This window comes from Acomys russatus, chromosome 13 (genome assembly GCF_903995435.1).
Source record: "Acomys russatus chromosome 13, mAcoRus1.1, whole genome shotgun sequence".
NCBI classification, from domain to species: Eukaryota; Metazoa; Chordata; class Mammalia; order Rodentia; family Muridae; genus Acomys; species Acomys russatus.
In genome coordinates, this window is record NC_067149.1 from 16,609,297 (window position 1) to 16,636,384 (window position 27,088).

Below are 27,088 nucleotides of genomic sequence, written 5' to 3' on the forward strand. Positions count from 1 at the left end.
GCAATGTGCAAGCAGCGCTCAGGGCGACGTGGCGGGCGGGAGTACGGAAGCCGCTGGGAGAAGCTGCTCTCGCCACTACTCTGAGCATCATCTCCCTGCTGCGTTGGAGCTTCCGCTGGCACCATGTTAAAGAAATTCGACAAGAAGGACGAGGAGTCGGGTAAGAGACCCTTGAAAGGCTTGAGGAGGCCAAACCCTCGCGCAGAATCCCGGAACTTTGCTGGGCTTCCTTCTTCCGGGCCTCTGTCAGAACCAGAGCCCAGGCACAAGAGGGGCCAGGGGCTTGTGCGCAGGTCCATAGCTGTCCTCAGAGAGGGCATGCTATTCGCGTTCGCCAACTCTGGCCAGGATTGCTGCGTGACCTTGTGCGGGTCACGTTCCTCTCTGGGCCTCACTTTGCCCATCTTGTCAGAGGAGGGTCCCAGGGTGGATGTTTCCTTGTATTTCCATCAGATCTCTTGGTATTGGCCAGAGCTGCGTCGGTTCTTTGCCAGTCATATGTAACCGATCCCGCAGCTAAGATCCCTGACCGTTTCATTCATTCAATAAAGTATATTTACTGAACATCAGGCACCTTACAGATCCTGATAATGGCAGTAGGTAGAGCAAGTGGGACACTCGATGCCTTTAGGAAGAATGTTAGTAACCAGATACTCACAAGCATGGTTACTTAGAAATGTGACATCTGCTGTCAGGGAACCTCAGTCACAGGTTAGTTCACGCTGGTCGTTCCTGGCACATAGACTCACTTACGTTCTGGTTGCAAGAATGACCACAAACTACGGCACCATGAGAGACACAGAAAGGGTGCTGGCTGGCTGTGAGCGGTTGGTCTGGGGAAGAGAGGAGGTCCCTCAGCAGGGCTTACACACAGAGGAGCCTTGAGTGACACTGGGACAGGATGGAGACTTCCTTCCCTTCCCAGAGTTTGGCAGAATCTTGACATTTAGCGTCCCAGTTTGGGGATGCAACTCAGTTGGTAGAACGCTTGCCTGGCATGCATGAAGTCCTGTGTTTGATCCGTAGCAAGACATAAGCCAGGAAGCGGGGGGCAGGAAGATCAGACACGCAAGATGGTCCTCTGCTTCCATCCGAGTTCAAGGCCAGCATGGGATACATGAGAAAAAGAAGGGAAGAGATTAATGCAGGGTCCCAGCCTGTAATCAGTCTTCTCTGTTCGTTGCAGGTGGAGGCTCCAACCCCCTCCAGCACCTGGAGAAGAGTGCGGTCCTCCAAGAGGCAAGTTCCAGCATTCCTGGCTGGCTGGTCAGGAGTGCCTGCCAGCCACGCTGTCAGAATACTAACATATGTGTAGAGTGATGGTCTTAAAATCCCCGGCCCAGGAAGAAGGGCCTTTGTTCAGTATATTTGCCAAGCATGGCTAGTCAGTAGGGCAAAGTCTTCAGGTATGGTTAGGAGACAAGGAAAACAAACTCTTTTCCTTTCGAGAATACATTTATCTGGACTTGGTTATTAATATACCCCGTGACTCTCCAGGCCCCTCGTGAAATGAGAGACAGTTCTGGAAGGTAATGGTTGTTTCTTCCCAGGCTCGGGTCTTCAACGAAACTCCTATCAACCCTCGGAAATGTGCCCACATCCTCACCAAGATCCTTTACCTCATAAACCAGGTAGTGAGAAGAGGCTTGGCGGGGAATGGAGGGGGTTGTTAAACGGGGGGTGGACGCTTAAGCTGTGTAATTGGAACCAGCAGTCCATCCTGGGTGCTCTTGAGTTTACAGTTCTTGTTTGTTGACTGTCCCTGCATGCTCCAAAGGTCTAGCCTTCTGACCCTGCATGCTCCAAAGGTCTAGCCTCCTGTCCTCCTGTCCAAAGCTGAGGCTTTTATGATTACCACAGGGGGAGCACCTGGGGACCACGGAAGCAACCGAGGCTTTCTTTGCCATGACCAAGCTCTTCCAGTCCAACGATGTAAGTACACCAATGCCTGCATTTCTGGAGGTGTGACACCTGTGACAGGGTGGCGGGAGGGCTACCTGTCAGCGCGGTCTGCCCTGCACAGGCGCCAGGCTTCTCCCAACCCTGACTGTCCCACTGAGAACAACTGATAGGGTCCTCTCCGTGTCTTTTTCAGCCCACACTCCGTCGCATGTGCTACTTGACCATCAAGGAGATGTCTTGCATTGCAGAGGATGTCATCATTGTTACCAGCAGGCGAGTCTCGGGTGGGGGTGGCTCCTGGTGGGATCCACACCTTCGGCATGTGGCCAGCGCCCTTTCCTCCTAGGCCATGCCATGCCAGCCTCTAGGGTGCTCTGCTGCCTTCTCATTTCCTTGGCCTTGTTTCCCTTCCTCCTTTCCCTTCAGCACAACCAGCATGGAAGATTCTGAAAGTCTTTAGTGAGTGCAAAGGAAAAGAAGTTTATGATCAAGTCTACTGGCCAAGTCCTGGCTTCTGCATCAGCCTGAGTCATTTAGGGGCAGACGTCACTAATACATAGTCTGTGTTTTTGAAAACTGGGAGTCAGAGCTGGACATGGTGGTGCACACTTGTACACCCAGCACTTGGTAGAAATAGGAGGATTGCTGTTAGTTTGAATCTACCTGGGCTACATAGCAAGATGTCTCCAAAAACCAAAATAAAACAAAAACGCACTAGAGCAAAATACCCTGGGCCCCAATTCTCGTTTCTTCTTGACACTGCTATGCAAGGGTCCATACAGCCATTTTCAGGTACATTGTGATGACATTTACTGGGGCTGGAGAGATGGCTCCATGGTTAAGAGCACTTGCTGTTCTTGCAGAGGACTGAGTATGGTTTCTAGCACCCTGTCAGTAGGCACATCTCCAGCTGCAGAGGAGTCTGATGAGTTGGAGGGCACTTGTAGGCACAGACATCTACACATTAATCAAAATAAATCCAAAAATAATTTTTTTAAAAAGTCAGGCAGTGGTAGCACGTGCCTTTAATCCTAACCCTTGAGAGGTAGAGACAGGCAGATCTCTGAGTTTATGGCCAGCCTGGTCTACATAGTGAGTTCCAGGACAGCCTAGGCTACACAGAGAAACCCTGTCTTGGGGGAAAAAAAAATAGTTTTTTAGAAAGATGATATAGAATATTTATCAGTCTGTGTGTGGTGGGAATATGGTAGCAAACAAGAAAGCCATGGTGTTGTGTGACCAAACTTTCCCTGGGAAGATGAAGCACACACATCTGTTCACGCCAGATAGACCCACGACAGACCAAAGTACATATGCCACCAAAGTCCAATTTGGTGAACCATGACTTTTATTCAGGTACTTACACTAATAGGGGTGAGGTTCTACGTAAGGAGCAGAAAGGACTCAAACATAGCTGCATCACCAAAGCCCACCTCAGCGTGGGTGACGGCTCACAAAGCCGGGAACCTGGAGTGCACTGCACAGCCGGCAGGCAGCTCTACAGGATGGAGAGTGTCCTTTCCAGTTGTCCCGGTTGGTCTAAACTGCTTCTGGGCAGCTCAGCTCTTGGTCTGAGAGACCCTCAGCTTTTATTGCTTACTCTGGCAGGGAGAGACCTAGTGAATCTGGTTGGTTTTAGGTAGTTCCTGAAGCTATTTCCGGCTTACGGAGGTTTCCTGCAGGATGGAAAGCATCAGTCCTGGAGGAGACTGTTCAACTACGCCTAGCCTCTGCAGCCCCAGGAGTTACAAGCAAATAGCCAGGCGGCTGGGCTGTTACGATGGGCTAACATGGCTTATGGCTCTGGAATGGGCTGGGAAAGCAGGACAGAAGGACAAGTTCTCATCATAAAGGGGGTATATTTGCCCCAGAGGGACAGAGGCCAAGGAGAAGGGACAAAGACAGGAGACATAGGATGAGGGAAACGGGGAGAGGGAGGGGAAGGATGGACAAAAGATGGCCTCTGGATAGAGAGGAGACAGACATGGCCTACAGGAAAACGGTAGTTTATAAAGGGAAAAGGGAAAACCCACATAGGTGTTTAATTTTAGTAGGGCATGTTAAGTAGGAGAGCCAAAGGGGGCTTTTCATTGCTGGACTTCAATTCTTTGATAGCTGGACCTTGGTAGTCGGCCTCAGGGGGAGGGAGTGGCCAAAAAAGGGAATGGACCTTGGGGCTGGCTTTAGGGATATAGTCTAATGGGTTTTATCAAGGCAGAGGGGATGGGGAGAAGGGCAAGGCCTGCAGAGCCATGCTTGGCCACACCCAAGCCAGCCAGCGTCCCTTTGGACAACAGCTTGGCTTTGAATCAGAAAAGGCCTCAGAATGGTCTGGATTCTGAAGGAGTAAGGTCCAGGCTGAGCAGCTACATGTGGAATGGCCTGCAGACGAGAGTATAGCTCACCAAGAAGCCGATCTGTCTGGTGCTTTAGGAAGCCTTGAGCTCATGGTGATCCTATTGCCTGGGATCACAAGTGTGTGCCACTATGCCCGGCTCTGTTTCGAGCTGCTCTTCGGGTTAGAGTTTGGCCTGGAGGGGTGAGAGTAGAAGGAAACAGTAGTTAGACTGGTGGGGTCATGCAGGCAGGGGTGGGGTGGGGGGAGGACTGGGATGTCCTAGGACCCCGCATGTCAACAGGGTCTCCTTTCCCCGGCAGCCTGACAAAAGACATGACTGGAAAAGAGGATAATTACCGTGGTCCAGCTGTGCGGGCCCTCTGCCAGATCACTGATGTGAGTTCTTCCGCCTCTGCCTGCTTCCCAGGCTCTCAAGTGAGGCCTCGCCCCAAGCATACTTTAGGTTGTCTGCAGCTCTCAGGACCAGGTGGAGGAGGAGGGTGTGTGTGTGTGTGTGTGTGTGTTAGGATCTTCTGAAATGCCTGCATTCCTCCCCGCCCGTCACTTCCACGCCTGAGCTCACCTTCTCCCACCACAGAGCCCCATGCTGCAGGCTGTCGAGCGCTATATGAAGCAAGCGATTGTGGACAAGGTACCCAGTGTCTCCAGCTCTGCCCTCGTGTCTTCCCTGGTACGTAGCTGTGACTGGGGAGTGCAGGGGTGGGTGGAAGGTAGAATAAAATGTCTGAGAGTCTTGTCAGAAGACACTCGGGGTCCATTGGGAGGAACTAGGGTAACTGAAGTCCTAGAGAAGACCCGTCCCTTACATGGCAGATTGTTAGGGTTGGCATCAGGCAGGGAGAGTGAGGGTGGCAGCCATACTGTCTGCCCATGGTCTTGGGATCAGGACAGTCAGGAGCCCCTGCCTGCATCTGAGAGAGGACAGGGGTGTGACAAGAAGGGCACCCTTCTTTTTGACCCCTGAGCAAGTCCCACTGTCTGCAGCATCTACTGAAATGCAGCTTTGATGTGGTCAAGCGCTGGGTGAACGAGGCCCAGGAAGCAGCGTCCAGTGATAACATCATGGTACAGGTGAGAATGATGCTGAAAGCACGCAGGCGCACTACACACCGTCCTTATCCACTCTCCACGAGTGCTGATGGCCTCTGGGCAGAACAGGCTTTCATCCTTTTGTCCCTGGGTGTAGGGAGGTGGGGGCTTGGGAGAAGCAGCCAGGGCAGCAGCACATGGAGTGTGTGGAAGAGTTTCTTACTGGGTGCTGCTGAAGTAGCCGAGTGTGTTGGAAGGCAGATGAGAATGTTTTGGAATACAGGCTGTTAGAGGCCACCTGGCCCGGGTAGGCCGATGACCATTGCGGTCCAAACCGTTGCTGAGCAGGCTATGTTAGTGACAGAAGGTTTTCATCTGAGAAACTTTCCTCTGTAACCTAAGCCTCCCTCTGAGTCTCAGTTTCTTTGAAAAGTTGGAAGAACAAGGGTTAAAAGAGAAACCGCAGGTGATGAGGGATGGGAGAGACAGGTTTGTCCCTTTCCTTCAGTGATTGTCATTCTCCCCACTCTTTGCCTGGATCTTGCCTTTGGGGTCATCAATGATGTTTTAGCACACCTCTAAGGGTCAGAGACACTTAGCCACATGGACAGCACACACGCCTGCCATACCTTGGCCCTCAAATGCCAGGAAGAACAGGAAGTGAGCCTGGTAACTTACATCTCTAAAAGTGGCATCCCTGGGCTTCTAGACCTCTTAGAGCTAGCATGGGACAAGCAGGCCAGCCCTCTGGGTGTTGGAAGGGTTTGCGTCCTATGCTCCACAGGACCACGCTCCTCAGGTCCTGTCCCCAGCTGCTGCTGCGGCTCTTTCTGTTCTGGTGTCTCCTCCCTCATAGTCAGGATGCCTGCAGGGTCGTTGCCAAAATGCTGGTACAAGTGAGAGCATCATGACTGTGGTGTGTCAGCAATACGCTGGAGCTGGTCACGCACAGTGCTTGGGGAAGCTGTTGCAGCCCCTCCATGTGCATGTGATTGCTACGCTTTTCCTAAACAAGAAGGGTGAAGCCAGAGAGACACAGTGGCCTTGCCAGTGCTGCACAGCAGCAGACGTGGCCTTATGTGTCTGTTTCCCATGCTGCCCCTGTCCTCTAGTACCATGCCCTAGGACTTCTGTACCATGTGCGGAAGAATGACCGCCTGGCCGTGAGTAAGATGATCAGTAAGTTCACCCGGCACGGCCTCAAGTCCCCCTTTGCCTACTGCATGATGATCCGAGTGGCCAGCAAGCAGCTGGAAGAAGAAGACGGCAGGTGAGTACACTGGTCTCCTGCCAGCTAGATGATGCCCCTTGCATTGCTGGGCTGTCCCCAACTTCTTGTTGCTGTGTTTCTTTTGTAGCCGTGACAGCCCGCTCTTTGACTTCATTGAGAGCTGCCTGCGTAACAAGCATGAGATGGTGGTGTATGAAGCTGCCTCAGCCATTGTCAACCTGCCAGGCTGCAGTGCCAAAGAGCTGGCCCCTGCCGTGTCAGGTCTCTGTACATCTCCTTCCCTGCTGCATGGCTTGCCTGCAGGGCATAGGCCCTGAACCAGAGGTCTTTAGATAGGTCGTGACATAGGGCTGTCACAGGCATTGCTTTTGAGGTGGAGTGTTTGCAGTTCCATTTCAGTGCTAGAGAGGCAGGTATGGGGTCCATAGTAGCACTGTTGGGCCAGCTGGCTCCAGAGGAGGACCGGGGGTGGGGCTCGGGACCTGTAAAGCTTAGTGTGCTCATGGGGTAGCACTGGGGCTCATAGCAGATTGACTGGCACTGCTCGTAGCAGGTGGGCAAGCACCTGTCCTCTGACCTTCTTCTCCAGGCCTCACAGCCCTTCTGAAACAAGAATGACCCTCTTGCTGTAGGCGGTAAAGGCTGGATCTGTACAAGCTACTCAGCCTAGTACGAGACACATATATGGACACAGTCTGTGTGTTACTAAGGAGAACCCAGCAGCTTTGAGTTGTTTCTGTTCTAGCCATCAAAGCATGCCTTGTCCCCCTGCCCTGTGCCAGCACTGGGATGGGAGTAGAGAGTACGTACCCAGGGGTTGAAACCCCAGAGCTGGTGCAGGACAGTGGCTGTGTTGAGTTCAAAAAGGGTCTATGTTGGACTCCACGAGTAGGAGAGAGGGATGAGCATCTAGCCCAGGCCCAGCCCAGAGGCAAGAAGTGTGACAGGAGAGTTGCGGTGATTGCGCTGTTTTTCTAGAGGCCCCCACAGTGGGTGGTAAGCTGGTAGACAGATGGGGTTCAATTGGAAGTTGTAGTTGCCCTTCCTCCTCGGGAACAAACACGTGCATTCACTCGCCGTGTGGGGACTCATGTCCTCCTGTGATAGCCCCGTGTTTCCAGAGTGATGGAAGACATGAAGTAGAGGCTGTAAAAGATAGTTATCCTATCTTAAGGAAAGTGTTAGTTCCAAAATATGACAAGAGAATAAAAGCTAAGCTCTAAAGAAAGGAAGTCCCGTTCAAGACTAGGCGTGAACACAGGCTTTAGCTGGGAGCTTTGGGCAACCAGGTTGAGGGGATGGTGTGGTTCCCGATAGACACAGTAGGGGTCAGCTTTTTGCCACTGTTCCAGAGAGAAATAAACTTGGCCCTTGAGGGAGGACTTAGCTCCCTAGCTGGATGCTGAGGGATATGCTCCACTGCGTCCTGTGAGCATGGAAGGAGAGAGGTGGCTAAGTGCTTAGGCGGCAGCTGTGGACCCTGCTTCCGTCAGGTGCTGCTAACTGGTAGTTACTTTAGTTGCTTTGCCACTGTTCCCTGGAGTTGGGAGAATCAGCAGGCTGTCACCCACTCAGCAGGGACCTAGCACGTGACTGGTGCTTAGTATATAACAACCATTGACACCATGGGGCCTTCACTGACATAGCTGAGGATAAGACACTCCTGCTGGCCTCTGCTAGGCAAAGGGTGTGTGTGTGTGTGACTGGCCTGAGAGCTTGTTCACCTTTGACCCCATGCTGCTCCCCGGGACCCTAGGTGTTCCAGTGCCTGGCACTGAGGGAGCCTGACACGTGTCTGTCTCCACAGTGCTCCAGCTTTTCTGCAGCTCTCCCAAGGCTGCGCTTCGCTACGCTGCCGTGCGCACCCTCAATAAGGTAAGAGGTGGGGGAAGGGGAGGGGAGGAGGGCTGGTCCGTGGTGTCTCTTCCCTGTGAATGGTCTGGGTAAGGGGTAGACATGGTCCCCAAAGGACCTCTGGCCAGGCCTAGCCTGGAGGTGAAAGGAGAGAGTGGGGTGCTGCCCAGTGTGTCTGTCCTCCCTCTGTAGGTGGCCATGAAGCACCCCTCGGCAGTGACCGCCTGCAATCTGGATCTGGAAAACCTGGTCACAGACTCGAACCGCAGCATTGCCACATTGGCCATCACCACCCTCCTCAAGACAGGGAGTGAGAGCAGCATCGACCGCCTTATGAAGCAGATCTCTTCCTTCATGTCAGAGATCTCAGATGAATTCAAGGTACCAAGTACCCTCATCACCTGCGACCCCAAGACAAGGGAAATTCTCAACCTGAAGTCCCTTTGGACCTTAAGACTAGTACTTTTGCTGGGCGTGGTGGTGCGTGCCTTTAATCCCAGTACTCGGGAGGCAGAGGCAGGCGGATCACTGTGAGTTCGAGGCCAGCCTGATCTACAAAGTGAGTCCAGGACAGCCAAGGCTAACACAGAGAGACCCTGTCTCAAAACAAACAAACAAACAAAGGGCCTGGAGAGATGGCTCAGTGTTTAAGAGCACTGCCTGCTCTTCCAAAGGACCCGGGTTCAATTCCCAGCACCCGCATGGCAGCTCACAGCTGTCTTTGACTCCAAGATCTGACACCCTCACACCAGCACACATTAATTAAATAAAATATTTAAAACAAAATAAAACGAAAGTACTTTTTAGGTCAGGAAGGGGTTTGTTGATTCACTCCTGCCCTTCTCATTGAGCTCTTGCTCTCTGTTCTAGAGTTTCAGGAGAGGGGTCAGCAGCGTGGGAGAGGAGCTATAACAAATGAGCAGACATGGAAAGCAGAACAGGCTAGTGCTGCTTACTGACAGGCCTACGACTCTGAGGTTTTCATTGTAAAGAGACATTTGGAAAGGTGGTGGTTTGGGTTTTTTCTGCTTTTCTTTTTTTTTTTTGTTTTTGTTTTTTGTTTTTTGTTTTTTGAGACAGGGTCTCTCTGTGTTAGCCTTGACTGTCCTGGACTCACTTTGTAGACCAGGCTGGCCTCGAACTCACAGTGATCCGCCTGCCTCTGCCTCCTGAGTGCTGGGATCAAAGGTGTGCGCCACCATGCCCGGCCCTCCTTCTGCTTTTCAAATCAAGAAAGATAAGGTCTCCTTATGTAGCCCATGCTGACTTCAAACTCAAGGTTCTTTTGCTTTAGCCCCTCATTGCTACTGGGGTTACTGGTGTGTATCACCCTACCTGCTTTGTTGTTGATGTCCTTCTTTATTATTTTGGTTTTTGTTTTTTCTAGACAGGGCCTCACTCTGTAGCTCAGGCTGACCTGACCTGGAATTCAGTAGAACTCAGGATGGCACCAACCTTCAGGCAGTCCTCCTGCCAAAGCTTCCCAAGTGCTTGAGATTACAGGTGTATCCCACCATGCCTGCCTTGTAGTAATTTTCTTTCTTTTCTTTTTCTCTTCTCTGCCTGCTTTTCTTTCTCTCTTTCTTTCTTTCTTTCTTTCTTTCTTTCTTTCTTTCTTTCTTTCTTTTCCCTCCTCAAGATAGGGTTTCTCTGTATAGCCCTGGCTGTCCTGAAACTCTTTGTAGACCAGGCTGGTGTCAAACTCACAGAGATCTGCCTGCCTCTGCCTCCCGAGTGCTGGGATTACAGGCATGTGCTGCCATCACCTGGCATATTTTTTTAAACTTTACTTTAAAATAATTCACAGGAGGTTGCAAATAAATAAGAAGGAAGGTCCTGCGCATTTCTGTCGACTCCAATGCCCACATCCCACATAGGCATAGTCTAGTGCCAATGAAGAAACCAGCACCTGTGCCATCTAGAGAGCTTGCGCAGATTTATCTCACTGGTTCTGAGGTGCACATGGGAGGCCTTTCATGCTGGACAGTCAGACTTGGCATCACTAGACGTCACCCGTGCACTTCATTTCCAGCGCCTCATCCCTGATCCTTGAGGATCACAGCTCATTCCTTATTTTGCACAGTTAGATTGTTTCAGTGTTCTATAAACCGAGTCAGGAAATGTGTCACTGGAGAGTGTCCGTCAGAGCAGGTAATGGTAGGAACAGTTTCTGCGATAGCAGGAGAAGTTCTAGAGCGTGCATAGTGCAATGTGGGCAGAAACCTCCTCTGCCTGCGGGCTATATAAAGGCACAGTGAGTGGTGGTGTGCTTGGATTTACAAATAACACTAATCCTTCTGGACAGTGGAAGCTGAATTTTAGGGGACTTGTATCTCAGAAGACAACTGGCTTAGCAAGCAAGAGGGGTGACATCAGAGCTCTGGAAGGACAAGCCAGTTAAAGAGGAAAAGGAGGATAAACCGCAGGGATTAAGGATGCCAAAGAGACCCTGAGAAGAGAACAGCATGGGATGCCGAGTGAAAATATGAAAGGCAGCAGGGAAGCGGGCTGGCCAGGTTTGGGGACGCAGACCCTCTCACGTGAGCTATTGAGACGGCCTTGGGTGGCCTCAGGACTCTGTGCCCCAGCACAGAGAGGTGTTCCTCCTGGCTTCTTGCTCTTGTGTTGGACCTAGGGCACGGTCTTGCCTAAGGAGGGACTCTGACATTTAGTGAGCAAGTCTCCAGGACTGTCGGGGGCTGCTGCTCATGTGTGTCTCTATCCCAGGTGGTGGTTGTCCAGGCCATCAGCGCCCTGTGCCAGAAGTATCCTCGCAAACACGCCGTGCTCATGAACTTCCTGTTCACCATGCTAAGGGAAGAGGTGAGTGGGGCCACTGGGGTCCTGCGAGCTCTTCTGATGAAGAGAGTGGCCTGGCTGCCAAGATCTGTCTCTTGGTATTAGCTCAGAATACTGTTAAACGGCTGGTTTCCTGGTGCCCATGGCACTTTAAACTCTATGCACAGGTGATGCAACAGCACAGCCGCTAGTAATTGCAGTAATAACAGATGACTCAGCAGCACGCACCTGGTCCAGCAGGTGCCCACGGCCATGCTTGTGCAGAAGGAGGGTGCATGGTTCTGTTATGAAGTCTGGCATAGAAGGCTGCAGTGCCATTCAGGAGCTCTTGGAAAACTGTGCTAAAAACATGACATTTGTTCTGGGTTTCGGTATTTTGTTTTATGACCAGTCTTTATATAGCTCTGGCTGTCCTGGAATTTACTAATCAGGTTAACCTTGAACTGGCAGAAATCTACCTGTCTTTGCCTCCAGGGTGCTTATCATAAGAAGTGAACTTCTGCTGGGCACAGTGGTGCATGCCTTTGATTCCAGCACTCTGGAGGCTTACCATGCAAACCTAATGACTTGATTTTAATACCTGGAATTCGTGGTAGAAAGAGAGAACCAACTCCTGACAGGTGATCTCTCCTCCATGTTTGGATTGTGTCATGCCTGCACTCACACACATATTAAACATATACACAAAATGGTGTGTGTGTGTGTGTGTGTGTGTGTGTGTGTGTGTGTGTGTGTGTGTGTACATATTTAAAAGAAGTCCTGGAGAGAGAGAGAGCTTAGGAGTACATACTGTTCTTGCAGAGAACCCAACTGTGGACTCATATTTAGCAGCTCATAACTGCCTGTAATTCCAGCTCCAGGGAATTCAACACCATCTTCTGGCCTCTATGAGTATCTGTACTTATGTGTAAATGCACACACACATACACACACGTGTAAATACACACACACATACACACACACACACACACACACATATCACATCTCATCACATTTTGGAAGAAAATGATAGAAACAAAGAGAAGAGGATTCTGGGAACTGGAGGTGTAGCTCAGTTCTTAGGATGCTTGCCTTGCATCCACAAAGGCCTGATTTTGACTCCAGTACTGTATAAACTGGGTAGGTGATACATGCCTGTACTGTACCTCCTAGCAATTGAGAGGTAGAAACAAGAAGGTCAGAGATCAAGGTCATCCTTGGCTACATAGTGATTTTGGGGTTAGCCTGGGATACACTAGACCTGTCATAGAAGAATGGATGCTGAGGCTTAGTGTCACTTTGAGTGGAATGAGCTGCCTCGGGTTACCGTGAAGAGCAAGGAGAACACTTTGTGATGTTGGAGCCCAGGCGCCTCTGGCCCTCACACACGGGCACCGTCTCCTCAGTTTTCTGGCTTCCTCCCAGAAAGCTCCATGCTTGCTGTAGCAGTGAAGGTATGAGTGGCCTTTACTGAGGGGCTGTAGCACTCAGACTTGAGAACTGGCCTTGTGCCTGCTGACATCTGTCATCTAGTCAGAGCAAGTGGCTGGCTGTGGCAGTGGGACTTAAATAGCATTTGAGGGCTTGCCATGGCTGCCTCACCAACTGACTCACTTAGCAGACACACCTTCTTGAGATTGGTTCACCATGTAGTCCTGACTGGCCTTAAGCCCAGGATTGTCCTGCCTCAGCATCTTGAATGTGGGATTACAGGCAGGCACCGTGCCTGGCTCACATCCCATTTTCTTTGTTCTTCAGAATTACTCGTGAGGCAGGCACAGAAATGGCTGAGCCCCTTAAAGGTAAAGTGAGGGGTGAGCCGGGCGTGGTGGCGTACGCCTTTAATCCCAGCACTCGGGAGGCAGAGGCAGGCGGATCGCTGTGAGTTTGAGGCCAGCCTGGTCTATAAAGTGAGTCCAGGATGGCCAAGGCTACACAGAGAAACCCTGTCTCGAAAAACCAAAAAAAAAAAAAAAAAAAAAAAAAAGTGAGGGCACAGAGAAATTCGTAAAACATTTGCCTCCAAGTCTGATGGCCAGAGACCAGAATTTGCTCCCTGAAACTCTGAAAGCAGAAAGAGCTGTGACAGAAAGAGAGAGCTGACATCTACAAGTTGTGCTCTGACTTCCACAGGCCCTAGTGCGTGCTCATGAGCACACACAGGTGAGATGGCACATATTCTTAACAGCAGCCCAGCTGGTGCTGTCACAGTCCACAGAACAGAAAGCTGGCATGAAAAGATGGTCAGGAATCGGATCACTCACTGACCTACACCCTATCTGATCTAAGATATTTTTTTACATAAATGTATATATGGGGCGTGTTGGGGTATATGCATATCAGTTGGAATTACAGGATTACACAACTATGTCTAGCTCATCTCATAATTTGTAGTTTTAAATTTTTATTTAATTTTGTGGTTTTTGTTTGTTTCTTTTCAAGACAGGGTTTCTCTGTGTAGCCTTGGCTGTCCTGGAACCAGGTTGGCCTCGAACTCACAGAGATCTGCCTGCCTCTGCCTCCCGACTGCTGTAATTTTTTAAAAGTTATTTTATCTTTAGTTGTATGTGTGTATTTTCGAGCATGTGTGTGTGTGTGTGTGTGTGCGCGTGTGCACACGTGTATATAGGTGTGTCTAATGCAATGCCTGTGCAGAGTAGAGCGTCTGTTAGATCCCCTGGAGCTGGAGCTGACTGCCAGCTGTGAGCTGCCTGATGGGGCGCTGGGAACTGAATAGCAGGTGCTCTACTCACTAGGCTGTCTCTCCAGCCCCTTAACATTTTATTTCAGTTAGACCTATTCATTTTATTCTATGTGTGAGTTTTTCTGCATGTATGTTTGTGCACCATGTGCATGCTTGGCACCCTCAAAGGTCACAAGAGGGCGTGAGAGCCCTGGAACTGGAGTTAAGGATGGTTGAGTGAGCCTGTGAGTGCTGGGAATCAAGCCTGAGTCTTCTCTGTTGGCAAATGCTCCTAACCGCTGAGCCATCTCTCCAGCCCCGGGTTCTGTATATATTAAACACTAGCTCCCATCTGCCTCTTCTAGTCTCTTCTACCCATAATTCTCTCTATGTCTATGAATCTGACTGCTCCAGTTACCTTATTTAAGGGGAATCACGAAGTGTTCATCTTTTTCTGTCTCCCTTGTTTCACTTATAAGTGTCTCTGAGTTTCTTCTGTACTGTAGCATGTATCAGGATTTTCTTCTTTTTCAATGTTGAGTAACATTCCTTTAAAGTTCAGACTACAGTTTGTGAGTACTCAGGTTGCTTCTGTACTGTCACTGTTGTGATCTGTCCTGTCGCTGGTACCCAGAAATGGAATGACTGGATCAGATGATAGCTCTGTGCTTGATGTTGTGGCATACCACCCGTTCCACACGGTGTCCGTGTGGAGAACTCGCTCCCAGTTCAAGTGAGTGAGTCCGTTAGGTATATAGCCAGCAGGAGTAAAGGAAGAAAGCAACAAACTGCATGTGGACAGTACAACACACAGTCACACACATCACCCTGCAGGAGTGGTGGGAAGAAGGAGACATCTGAGGCCCCTGTGACACACTGTCTCCTGCTAGGTGACACTTCCAGTTGGCCATCCCCTCCACCGGTGTTCCCACTGTGAGAGCAGCAGTGAGGAGTGTTTTGCTTTGGGAAGATGCCTGTGATTGATTTGCAGAGCTGTCCTTGGGGACACAGTGCTTTTACTCCAAGGTGCTGTTTCACCCTTGGGCTGTATTGCTGCTGAGGTTTCCTCTTATCACAGGGCAGATGGCAGTCATTCCTGGACACAAGAAGTCCTGGGAAAGAAAACATGCTTGGAGCGGAGGTCGGGTTGGGGTAGGGAGCAGCCCTTCCTCCGGAGCCTGCTTAAACAGCACAGGCAGTTCACTAATATAATGTATCTTATACTCAACAAGAGACGTGTTAACCGGGCCTGGTGGCGCATGCCTTTAATCCCAGCACTCAGGAGGCAGAGGCAGGCAGTTGCTGCAAGTTTGAGGCCAGCCTGGTCTACAGAGCAAGTTCAGGACAGCCAAGGCTACACAGAGAACCCTATCTTGAAAAACCAAAAGAAAAAAAAAAGAGAGACTTGAGGTCTGAAATGTTTCCATTAAACTTTGTCCTCTTATTAGAAGAGGCAGTAGCCTAGGCTCCGGCTTGCGTGTGTGTGGAGCAGTGTGTGTGGGCCTGGCTAGGCGCTGGGCCTCAGCTGGTCTCCAGAGGATGTGAGCCGGTTGCTCAGCTAGAGCTCTCTCGCTGCCGCAGGGTGGCTTTGAGTACAAGCGTGCCATCGTGGACTGCATCATCAGCATCATTGAGGAGAACGCGGAGAGCAAAGAGACGGGGCTGTCACACCTCTGCGAGTTCATAGAAGACTGCGAGTTCACTGTGCTGGCCACCCGCATCCTGCACTTGCTGGGCCAGGAGGGGCCCAAGACCACCAACCCCTCCAAGTACATTCGCTTTATCTATAACCGTGTGGTCTTGGAGCACGAGGAGGTTCGGGCAGGTAGGTCTGGGCTGCGGTGACCTGGGCTCTTGGCTTCTTTTGCAGTGAATTTGCAAAAGGGACCTAAGCCCCCAGGGGAACAAGCACACTGGGGACATGGCCTTGTGAGCTGTCATTTTTACATTGTCAGAAGGAATTTGGATGCCATCTGAATCAGTGATTTTTTTTTTTTACAATTTATTATTATTTTTAATTTCACTGTATATTGGTGCTTAGAGTTGTTTTTTGAGATAGGGTCTTGTTATATAGTCAAGCTGGCTCGTACCTGAAATCCTCCTGCTCCAGCCTTGTGCGTGCTGGGATCACAAGTATGTACCACAGTACCTGGCTCTTTTTAAAACAACTTTAGAGATAAAATGTACCATAAAATTTACCTTTTTCTTTAAGTCAATGGTGTAGCAGTCTACTATCTTGTTTTTAATTCATCTTATTTTCCTCCCCCCCCCCCCCTTAGTTCTGTTCCCCTTGTGGGCAGATTTTCTTCTTTTGGCAGTTAATCACTGAGCGATAGGTTATTTTCTCCTGTTTCACTCCCAGGCTTAGCTACAAATGAAGCTGTTCAGAAGTAAATAGCCTGATAGTGGTGATAGTGTCTGTGGCCTTACTCAGTGGAAAGCCGCCCCTCGAGCCCTAGGAGAGGACTCGCTGATCTAGCTAGCTACCTCCTTCTCCAGTCACTGGAAGAGGAAGTTGGGGCCTGGGTGGTAGCAGGAGCCACTTGGATTGCCCACGCTGTTCTAGCGTGTTGGCAGTACAGCCCATTAGCCCTTGTGCATGAGTGTCCTCAGCGCTCTGGCAAGTGGGCCTGAGGGGCTGTCAGTGAGTCATATTTACCTTGGAACTAGGTGCAGTGAGTGCGCTGGCCAAGTTTGGAGCCCAGAATGAAGAGATGTTACCGAGTATCTTGGTGCTACTGAAGAGGTAAGTCTCTGCCCAGAAGCCAGAGTGCGCAACATTGTTCCCTTTGGCCCAGTCCACTTTTCTTGCCCTTTTAAAAAAAAGTTTGTTTAAATGTATTTACTTATTTATTTAGGCAGGATTTCTCTATATAGCCCTGGCCGTCCTAGAACTTGCTATGTAGACCATGATGGCCTGAAACTCACAGAGATCCACCTGCATCTACCCTCCAAGTCCTGGAATTAAAGGTGTGCACCACCATGCCCAGCAAAGATGTCATTATTTTTATCTTATTTATGTGGGTGTTTTTCCTGCATGTTTATTTGTGAACTGTGTGTGTGGTACCTAGTACTTGTTGAGTCCAGAAGAGGGTATAAGTGTCTTTCCTCTGAGCTCCTCTGTGTGTTTTGTCTTTTTGTTTGTTTGTTTGTTTGTCTGTCTGGTCCTGCTGAGTGAGACCTTTACTAAGGAGGTGTACCACTGAGCTGCATCAGCCCCTTGTGTTTTATACTGTCATTCAAGAGCCACCACCTACCAGGCATGGTGGTGCACACCTTTAATCCCAGCACTTGAGAGGCAAGAGGCAGGTGGATGTCTGTGAGTTCGAGGCCAGCCTGGTCTACAAAGGGAATCCAGGACAGCCAATACTACACAGAGAAACCATGTCTCAGAAAAGAAAAAAGAGCCACCATCCTTGGCACCGAGCTTTAAGAGCTCTGCATTGCCCTGCCATCCCCATGCAGCCCTGCAGGGTCTCTTTGATCCCATGCTAGGCTCATTTGGGAGTTCCTTGTGTCCCCGCTGCAGGTGTGTGATGGATGATGACAACGAAGTGAGAGACAGAGCCACCTTCTACCTGAACGTCCTGGAGCAGAAGCAAAAGGCTCTCAATGCAGGTTATATCCTAAATGGTAAGTCTTCTCTGTACCAGGACATCTAAGACCACACCACACGCTCTCTGCACTTACAAAGCAACCTCTTGGATTGATATGATTTAACCTCAGAGGGCCCAGGGTCACATGGCTTGGAGCTGTCAGTGGCAATAGCAAAATAAAGTATTCTTGTGTGTGTTACTCTGGCTTGAACCCAGGTCCTTGCACATGCTTGGCAAGTTGCCACTACTGTGCTGTTTCCGCAGTCTAAAACTTTTATTATTCTTTTAAGATAGGGTCTCATTGCATAGTTAAGGCTGCCCTTGAATTTATGACAATCCTCTTTGCTCAGTGTCCAGAGTGCAAAACACTCAGTAGTAAAATCTTTTAAGCCTGGTGTGATGGCTTATGCCTTCATCCCAGTACTCTGAGGAGGCTGAGGCTGGAGGATGGAGAATTCCAAGTCAGCCTAGCCTACATAGCAAAATGACATCTCAAACAAACACAATAATAACTAAAGTGGAAACTTCTATTGTTATAGAACATTTTGGAGTCACTTTGTAGTTACCTACCTGTCAACCCTGTGGAAAGGAAGATGAGGATGAGGAGTAAAGCTCAGAGGTTCCATGACTTTCTCAGCATCAACACATCTAGCATTTACAGTAGGGACCCAGGCCTCTGTCCTCCTTAGTCGCGCCAAGCCTGTCTCTTGTGCCAGGCAGGCAGGATGATCTCTCTACTGACTTTAGGTCTGACTGTGTCAATCCCTGGCCTGGAAAGAGCCCTGCAACAGTATACACTAGAACCATCTGAAAAGCCGTTTGACCTCAAGTCTGTGCCTCTGGCCACTACCCCTATGGCAGAGCAGAGAGCAGGTAAGGTCCTGTTTGTCCCCAAAGCCCATGTGTTTCCCTTGGCTGTAGAATGGACAGGGACAGGTGGGTGTGCTGAAAAGAGGGAAGAGTAGCCCTTACCACCTCTTGCTTCATGCAGTGGGGACAGTCATGGTGACAAGCTTGCTCTTTCCTTGTATGCTTCTCTCAGGGAAGTTGGCATTTATAACATCCAAGTAATAACATGGGGTCAGCAGCACCATGCTGCCTGTGACTAGAGCTGTGGGTCACCAGCTCTGCTTGCTTTTGCAGAAAGCACTGCCACCGCAGCTGTCAAACAGCCAGAGAAAGTGGCAGCCACTCGGCAGGAGATTTTCCAGGGTGAGTAATGGTCGGTATGGTCAGTAGTTATGTGACTTCAGAGCTCGGTGGAAGTGGAGTGCCTGCCTGTGTGCTGGGCGCCCTGCATTTCAGCCCAGCACCAAGCATCTTTTAAAGAGAGCGAGAAGTCTATTGGTTCTCCTGAGCGCTGGGTGATAGAGCGTCCTGGGGCTTCTTTCCTACTAGACTCTGAGTGCTCGTGGCCTGGGTCCCAGGATGTCTCATGGAGTGTAGCTGGAGTCAGAGACACTGGCGCTGTGCTTTTGATTTTTTTTTTTTTTTTTCAAGACAGGGTCTCTCTGTGTGTATCTCTGCCTGTACTGGACTCGCTATGGAGACCAGGTTGGCCTCGAACTCACAGGGATTCACCTGCTTCTGCCGTCCGAGTGCTGGGATTAAAGGTGTGCGCCACCACCACGCCAGCCATGCTTTTGATTCTTTATGTGCTCAGTTGTGTTGCCTTGTAAGGTTTGTCTGCTGTTAAAACACTAGTTTGGAAACATAGACACTAGTGTCAAGAAACTTGAACTCAGCCCTTCTCCAAACCTCTTGTCTTCTATCTGTTCCCTGTTGCTGCTCTAACAGTGTCTCAAGCCTTGTTTGTGACCGAACATAGCGGCCCAGTGACCACCAGGGAGAAATGTTGCCCTAGAGCAGGAAGAGAGCAGTGTGGAAGCTGTTAGACATCTCTTACAGACTTGGCATGTGCCTCTTCGCCTGCATTACTGCTTTCAGCCTATCAGAATACCAGAATTAGCCTGGTTCAGTCATGGTAACCCTGGGCAAGGACCTGCTGTGGTGCGTAGGGAGGAGTCTTACCCCAGGCCATACTAAAGTTTTCCAAAGAAAGATTTTTAATTATTTATTTATTTATTTATTTATTTATTTATTTGGGGGGCTAGGGTTCAACCTAGGGCCTCAAGCGTACTGGGTATAAGTGCCCTAGCACTGAACTATAGCTCTTATTATCACTGTAATGCTGTGACAACATCTTAATGAGGCGCACAGGTGGCCTTGGATTTACCCTGTATACCACAGGCAGGCTTCGAACTGAATTCCCCTGCTTTGGCCTCCTGAGTAGCTGGGATTCCAAGTCCGTGCTACCGTGTGTGGTGTTCTGCAGCGTTCCAAAGCAACTCTTCATTGGGCGTCATGGCACTCTCTTATAATCTCAAGATTCAGCAAGCCGAGGCAGATGAGTCCCAAAGTTGAGGCTAGCCTGGGCTACAGAGTTAGACCCTCCAAAGAAATAGCTCATCATTGGCCACCTGTCTTAACTGGCCAGGGCCTAGGGTGCGTTGTTCTTCGCCTGAGTTGGCAACTATAACAGTATGCACCTCAGCCGTGCAGCCTTTTCCTAATCGCCACCTTCCTTTAAGAACACTTGCTGAAGGCGGTTATGTACACATGCTGCTCTTGCAGGGGACCCAAGTTCAGCTCCTGTCACCGTGTCAGGTGGCTAACAGCTATCTCCTCTAGTCTTGAGAGAAAGAGACAGATGGGCGGTCAGGAACAGGAGAGACAGAGAATCATTGATGAACTAAAGGCCTTTAGATGCATGAGGCTGGGACATTGGGGTTTTCCACTTAGTGCATAAGACAGAAAGGGTCTTCCTTTCTTGAACCTTCCAACTTGAACCTGAGCTGAGAGGTGCACGAATGTGCTGAGGACAAGGGAGCAGCCAGTTGGATATGTACATGTCCTCCTTTCAGGGAGGGTACAGTGCCAGGGGCTTTACTAGAAATCAGCACGAATTGGTGTGAAGATCCAGAAACCAAGTAAATGTGGCCTGTGAATTTCAGAGCAGTTAGCAGCGGTGCCTGAGTTCCAGGGGCTAGGACCCCTCTTCAAGTCCTCACCTGAGCCAGTGGCCCTCACCGAGTCGGAGACTGAGTATGTCATCCGTTGCACCAAACACACCTTCTCTGACCACTTGGTGTTCCAGGTAAGCAGGGCAGCCTCAGAGCCAGGTGCTGAGCGCTCACAGGCTAGAGAAGTCCTGGGCAAAGAGTGATGAGACACACATCAAACTGTGTCCAACCGACTCCATGCCAAACCCTACATGAACCATCAGACTTGGGAATGTCCAACCAGGCCGAGGGCTGGGTCAGGGGCCTGGGAGCAGGTGGGTGTATGGTGGGGGGGGGGGGCGTATATCCTGGATTTTGCAGCATCTGAACCCCACTCTGCCTTATCCAGTTTGACTGCACAAACACCCTCAATGACCAGACCCTGGAGAATGTCACAGTGCAAATGGAGCCTACCGAGGCATACGAAGTGCTCGCCTATGTGCCTGCCAGGAGCTTGCCCTACAACCAGCCTGGGACCTGCTACACACTGGTGGCTCTGCCCAAGGAAGACCCCACAGCTGGTGAGCGCTCTAGACACCTTCAGGCTTCACAGGAGTTCATGCATCAAGGACGGCACAGAAACTCCCTGACTCAGGCATGAGAGAATAATTGCTCAGGCCCAAGTTCTTTTCATATTCTATCTTGTTTCATTCTCACAGCAACTCTGTGGGTAAGTGCTGCCTATTCTTGCTCATAGATGAGGAAACTGAGGCTCTGGTTAGGTGGGTTGTATTAAGTTTAGAATTAAGGCCTATTTGGTCTTCAGACAAGTTAGTACTCTTTCACTATAGCACAGAGTCCCTGGTGAGACAGGCACGAACACCCAGACATCTCAAATTCATTTCTCCAGTGATATCACCAGCTTTCTTTTTCCACCATAGACAGTGGCCTCCAGCTGTGGCACAGGCTCAGCCACACTGCATTGTCTCTGTTTCTTTGGCTTTTTCTTTGGACATGTACTTTGACATTCCTGTCTGTTGTGGTTAATTTACCAGTTTGGCCTAATAATTTTTATTAGGCCTATAATTATTATTACGACAGTAATGTCTAACCTGCTAGCAATCAATCAAGACACAGACACCTGTTATATTTTAAAATAGCCTTAGTTAATGTGGGGCAGGGCAGATATTAATCTCCTAAACTACTTCCCATAGTGGGGCAGGTATGGAATCCCTGCTCCATCCCATGCCATCTGCTTCTAATAATTTCTGTCCTCCCATCTATAATCTCAGATACTTGTTAATGTTCTTCCTCTGGGCCAAGTCTCCATCCACGCCAGCCATGTGCTTCTCCTCCGTCTAACCCATGATGGGGAGCCTCTTTCTCCCTTCTCCTCCTGGCTCTCCTCTCAAGATTCTGTCTGTCTCCCCAAGCCTCCCCCGCCCTCCAACCTTAAGCACGCCTATCCCATTTGCCTTGCCTAGGTGTGATGGCCTGTTATTGGTCAAACAGGTTAGGCTCTTAGACAAGGTGGGTCACAGAGACAGCAAGCATCAATTAGCATCAAAAAACATCAGACCAACCTCTCACACCTGTCCTATAAGGCTTATAAGGCGTTGCCTTCCTTGCCCAGCATGTTACCTGGTACTGATGCTGCCTGAAGGGCAGAATGCAGCCATCTGACCATGAAGGACTTGTCTTCATCCAGCCCTTCTTCTCCACAGTGGCATGCACGTTCAGCTGTGTGATGAAGTTCACTGTGAAGGACTGTGACCCCAACACGGGAGAGATTGATGAAGAAGGCTATGAGGGACGAGTATGTGGTAAGAGGACAGTGTCAGGAACTGGGGAGGTGGTTCAGCAGCTGAGACACTGGTGCTTGTCAGAGGACTCAACTTCAATTGTTAGCACCCACATAGTAACAAAACAACTGTCTGTGACTTCAGGTCCAGGGTCACCTGCCTTCTTCTGGCCTCCACAAGCACTGTATGATTGTGGCGCACAGACATATTGACACGTGCACGAATTTTTACAGATGCATTTCTGATTATTTTCTTAGGATAAATTCCTAATTGGCTCAAAAGACAAGCAAGACTTCAATTGCTCTTGTCAAATTACTTTCTATACTGGGACTTTCTGGACCTGCCAGCTCTTTAAGTAAGACACGAAGACTTCCTGATATTTGTAGAAGCTGAGGCACTATAGCTGGACAGATTCTCAGCTGTTCTAACCTGCCTAATTCTGGCCTTCCTGCCACGTGGCCCATTACCTCTCTCTCAGTCTGGGCACCTGTTACCTTCCGGTGTCAGGATATCAAATCTTCCTACATCTGATTCCTCTCCCAGAGACCATCTCTCAGCCTGGAAGTCCTGCCTAGACTCTTTATTAAGCCAATCAAAAGGTGAGAGAGGAAGAGTGTTTACAAACTATGAGGCAGGTGATGACCATAAGAATAACACTATCAAGCCAGGTAGTGGTGGCGCAGCCTTTAATCCCAGCACTTGGGAGGCAGAGGCAGGTGGATTGATGTGAGTTTGAGACCAGTCTGGTCTACACAATGAGTCCAGGACAGTCTAGGCTACACAGAGAAACCCTGTCTCAAAAAAACCAAAAAGAAAACGAAAGAAAGAAAGTATCAAAGTCCAGACACTACTGAGCTCTCTGTTGGTTTAGCAATCAACATTGACTATGCAAAGACAACCTTCACACAGTGTATGGAAGATTACCCTACTATTTATCTATGTCAATTGGGCCCTCTGCTCTCTGCTAGGCCGCAGAGTCCCCTAGTCACTAGAATGCATCTGACCTTCACCCTTGTGTAGGGTAAGGGCCACAGTAGAGAATGAACATTCCCGAGCCAAAATGGCTGAGGCCGGGACTGCCTTAACACTTTCCTCCTCTGGGGAGCTGAGGTTGAGGCACCCTCACAGTAGTAGTGGCTGTGTGCACTGTAAACTCCTGCAAGAACAGATTTCTGTGAGAATCTGTTAGAAGAATGAACAAAAGAGCCTTCATGTGGGGGCTGGAGAGATGGCTCAGCGGTTAAGAGTACTCTCTGCTCTTACAGAGGTCCTGAGTTCAATTCCCGGCAACCACTTGGTGACTCACAACCACCTATAATGTGATCTGATGCCCTCTTCTAGTATATAGGTACACATGCAAATAAAGCATCATATATAATAAATAAAATCTTTAAAAAAAAAAAAAAAAAAAGAGCCCTCATGTGTGAACACAGTCAGTCCACACTGGCTGAATGGAAGACCTAACTGTCAAGTTCTCAGCTGAGATGACAGTAGGGTTCAGCCCGTGTTGTGCCTAGAAGACACAGCTGAAATACAGAATCTGCTGAAGAACTGGCTGCTGCCTGTTGAAAGAGTGGCCCTTTCACTGAGACCCTTGCTGGGTCCTGCCATGGCTTGTTCTGTGTCCTGCAGCCCACCATGTGCGCACAGAGGCAGCAGGAAGGAAGGGAGAAGTAGATGAGTTCCCAGCAGAGGCCTAGAAACGTGGGACAGGCCTCGCCTAAAGTCTAACTCGGGGTCCTTTTCTCCAGCTGGAGGATCTAGAAGTTACTGTGTCTGATCACATTCAAAAAGTCATGAAGGTGAACTTTGAAGCAGCCTGGGATGAGGTCGGGGATGAGTTTGAGAAAGAGGAAACATTCACCCTGTCTACCATCAAGACACTTGAAGGTAAAATGCTGGTGACAGCCTCTCTGGCTGGCTGCCTCTCAGAACCCTGGGCTATACTGTAGCTGGCTCCCCCTTCCCACCAAGAGTCCAGGCCATTCCCACAGCACCTGCGCTGAGTGGTATAGAGGGGCCCTGCTTTGGGACTGGGCTTGTGTCTCATATTGAATGCATGCTTAGTATGTGTGAGGCCCAGGATTTCACTAGCACCCAACAAAATAAACACACAAAAATACTCAATACACCTGTTGACCTTGCTGGGACTTTTCCCTACAGAGGCTGTGGGCAATATTGTGAAGTTCTTGGGAATGCATCCTTGTGAGAGGTCAGACAAAGTGCCAGAAAACAAGAATACTCACACGCTGCTGCTAGCTGGTAAGAACCATCTCCTGGGATCTGAGTAGCTTACAGGTGGGAATGCCACTGGGTTTTGTCTGCCCCCATCCAGCCTCCGCCACGTGTGCTCCAATAGTCCTGCAGGGCTTTGTCCCTCATCCTATGACACTGGCTGCACGGGGTGTGTCATGATGGCTCAGCAGTTCTCTGTGGCTGCTAGTCTCTTAAAGCAGCCAGTCCATGATCTAACTGGGGATGCAATGCCATCTCCTCAGCCCCCAATGTGGTTTTAATGTAAGTTTTTGCATTTTGAATGAAGGTAAGTGTCTTCCATTCCTATTTCTTTTTCAGTGACTTGTCTGGTGTTCCTTTGTCTAAATATCAACCTTATTGGTTATTCTTTTGATTTTTGTTTTTGTTCTAAGAAGATTGGGTGTGGAGCCCAGCCTGGTAGCTCATGCTGTAATTTCAGCATTTGAGAGGCAGAGACAGGAACTTTTGTGTAAGTTTAAGGCAAGGGGCTAGGCAAAGAAAAAAATAAAAAATAAAAAGAATGGCTCGGTAGCACTCAGGGAGGCAGGGGCAGGCAGATCTCTGTGAGTTTGAGGCCAGCCTGGTCTACAAAGCTACCCTGTCTTGAAAAACCAAAAAGAAAAGAAAAAAAAAGGGAGAGTCAGTGGTTAAGAGCACTGGCTGCTCTTCAAAAGAACCCAGGTTCAATTCCCAGCACCCACATGACAGTTCACAACTGTAAGTCCGGTTCCTGGGGCTCTGACACCCTCACACACAGACATGCATGCATGAAAAACACCAATGCACATTAAATAAAATTTAAAAAAAAATTTTTTAAGTGACCATCTACATTTTATCTTGGAAAATTTCAAACACTAACTGCTCCTTCCCTCTGTCAGAGCACCTGTGCCCACTCTATTCCCTAGAGCATTTTAATGCAAATTATTTTGTAATTCATATGTAAATACTTGATATCCTGTGTTTAACTCAAAAAGGGCCATAGCTTGTGTTGCCTGAGACAGTTATGGAAATGGAGCTGGCAATGAAACTCAGTGACTGAGGCTAGGCAGATTCCTGCGCCAGAGTCTGGCTGTGTGGCCCAAGATTCATTGAATTTTTAAGTAATCCTGCCTCAGCCTTCAGTGAGCCACACACCTGGCTTTTTTCCTGTGCTGATAACCAGACCCAGGGCCTCTTGCCTGGTGAGCAAGGCAAGTGTTCTACCATTGAGACACACCCAACCTTGGGTGGGGTGGGGGTTTTTTGGGGGGAGGGGGTTGGGCTGTGTTTACAAACTGGGTTGGGGAGGTGTTCTTGCTCACAGCTCACTACTGCCAGGCTGGTCCCTCTGGCCTTGATGAGGCAACTAACTCCCCTGGGTCTGTCAAACACTTGCTTTGTGGTTTTCCTATTAGGGCCCACTGCCTCCTCAGCAGTCTCAGATTCAGCCACCATGTGTGAGCCTCTAACGTGAGGTGTAAGCCTTACATAACCAAGCTCCCAGCCACGGGAGCATTCACTCAAGTCTGGCAGGAGCCTGAAATAGTTACTGCACCCTTCTTCCTTAAGGGTTCTGAGCTCAGAGAAGCAGTGAGATTTGCCCAGGCCCCCCAGCTGTGCCTCTGCTGCCTTGAGCAGCTGCCACATGTGTCACCCTCCACATAGCCTCCACAGCCCTCAGCCTCACAGAGCTCTTTTTCCAGGTGTGTTCCGGGGTGGTCATGACATCCTTGTGCGCTCCCGGCTCCTGCTTTTGGACACAGTGACAATGCAGGTGACAGCCAGAAGCTCAGAGGAGCTGCCAGTAGATATCATCTTGGCATCTGTGGGCTAAAGGTCCAGCCTAAGCCCTCGCCTTCTCCAACGCTACATCAGAGTCGCTTCTTCCCTGTGAAGCCGTGGAAACCCTTCCCCACACCTATTCAGACCAATCAGGAATCAGTACAGATTTTTTTATTCCATCCTATCATTCAGGAATGCTGGAGGAGATTTTGTCACCTGCAAGGAGACATCACAAATGAATAAAATGTTCAGATCTTCTTGGATATTTATCCCCAAGGAAACTGTCTCATCCCTGTACTGTCAGCATGCGCTTCTTGAATAACTGCTTCTCATGCAGGCGCTGGCTCAGGGCCCCACCTCTCCTGGAGGCCTTGCTCACCAAGTGGAGCATGCATATAACCCTTGGGACTGTGTCAGTGCCCAGCTTAGCGTGGGGCTGAAGGCCAGCTGAGTGACAACAGCCAGCACGTTTGATAAGCCACTCATCACCAGGCATTGTAGATGGATGGGTCTCCAAAGCGATGCGGTCCTTCACTGGTGTGTTACCTGAGCAGTTCTGGGCTGGAGGGTCCAGAGTTTCTGCTCTGGGTCAGTCTGCGAGTCTTTTGGTGGGAGTAAGAAACCTAGGGTATGCCTCAAGGGTCTTGGCTTTAAACTCAAAGCAGGTGGTTTTAATCTGTTGGAAACCCCAGCAACACTTGTTCTTAAGAAGTGGACCTCTGTGGGGCTCCTGAGGTGGCTCAGCAGGAGACTGACTATCACACGGTAGAAGGAGAGAACCATTTCTCAAACGTTGTCCTCTGGCCTAATGCACACCTTGTGAGATGCTTGTGCA

At 49.7% G+C, this 27,088-nt stretch overlaps 1 protein-coding gene across 1 annotated transcript; it reads left to right on the forward strand.

Annotated features, from left to right (window-relative positions):
- On the forward strand, window positions 1-26,641 carry Copg1 (COPI coat complex subunit gamma 1). The gene is given in 25 exon segments (XM_051154869.1): window positions 1-160; window positions 1,187-1,239; window positions 1,551-1,631; window positions 1,861-1,932; window positions 2,096-2,175; window positions 4,561-4,636; window positions 4,839-4,931; window positions 5,246-5,332; window positions 6,403-6,560; window positions 6,649-6,782; window positions 8,329-8,396; window positions 8,568-8,756; window positions 11,103-11,198; window positions 15,418-15,661; window positions 16,507-16,582; window positions 17,366-17,469; window positions 18,180-18,305; window positions 18,576-18,644; window positions 20,447-20,589; window positions 20,844-21,015; window positions 22,159-22,244; window positions 22,246-22,257; window positions 23,988-24,126; window positions 24,400-24,498; window positions 26,175-26,641. Coding segments are annotated over 25 exon segments (2,625 nt in total). The 5' UTR covers window positions 1-123; the 3' UTR covers window positions 26,306-26,641.
- The last annotated feature ends 447 nt before the right edge of the window (window positions 26,642-27,088 follow it).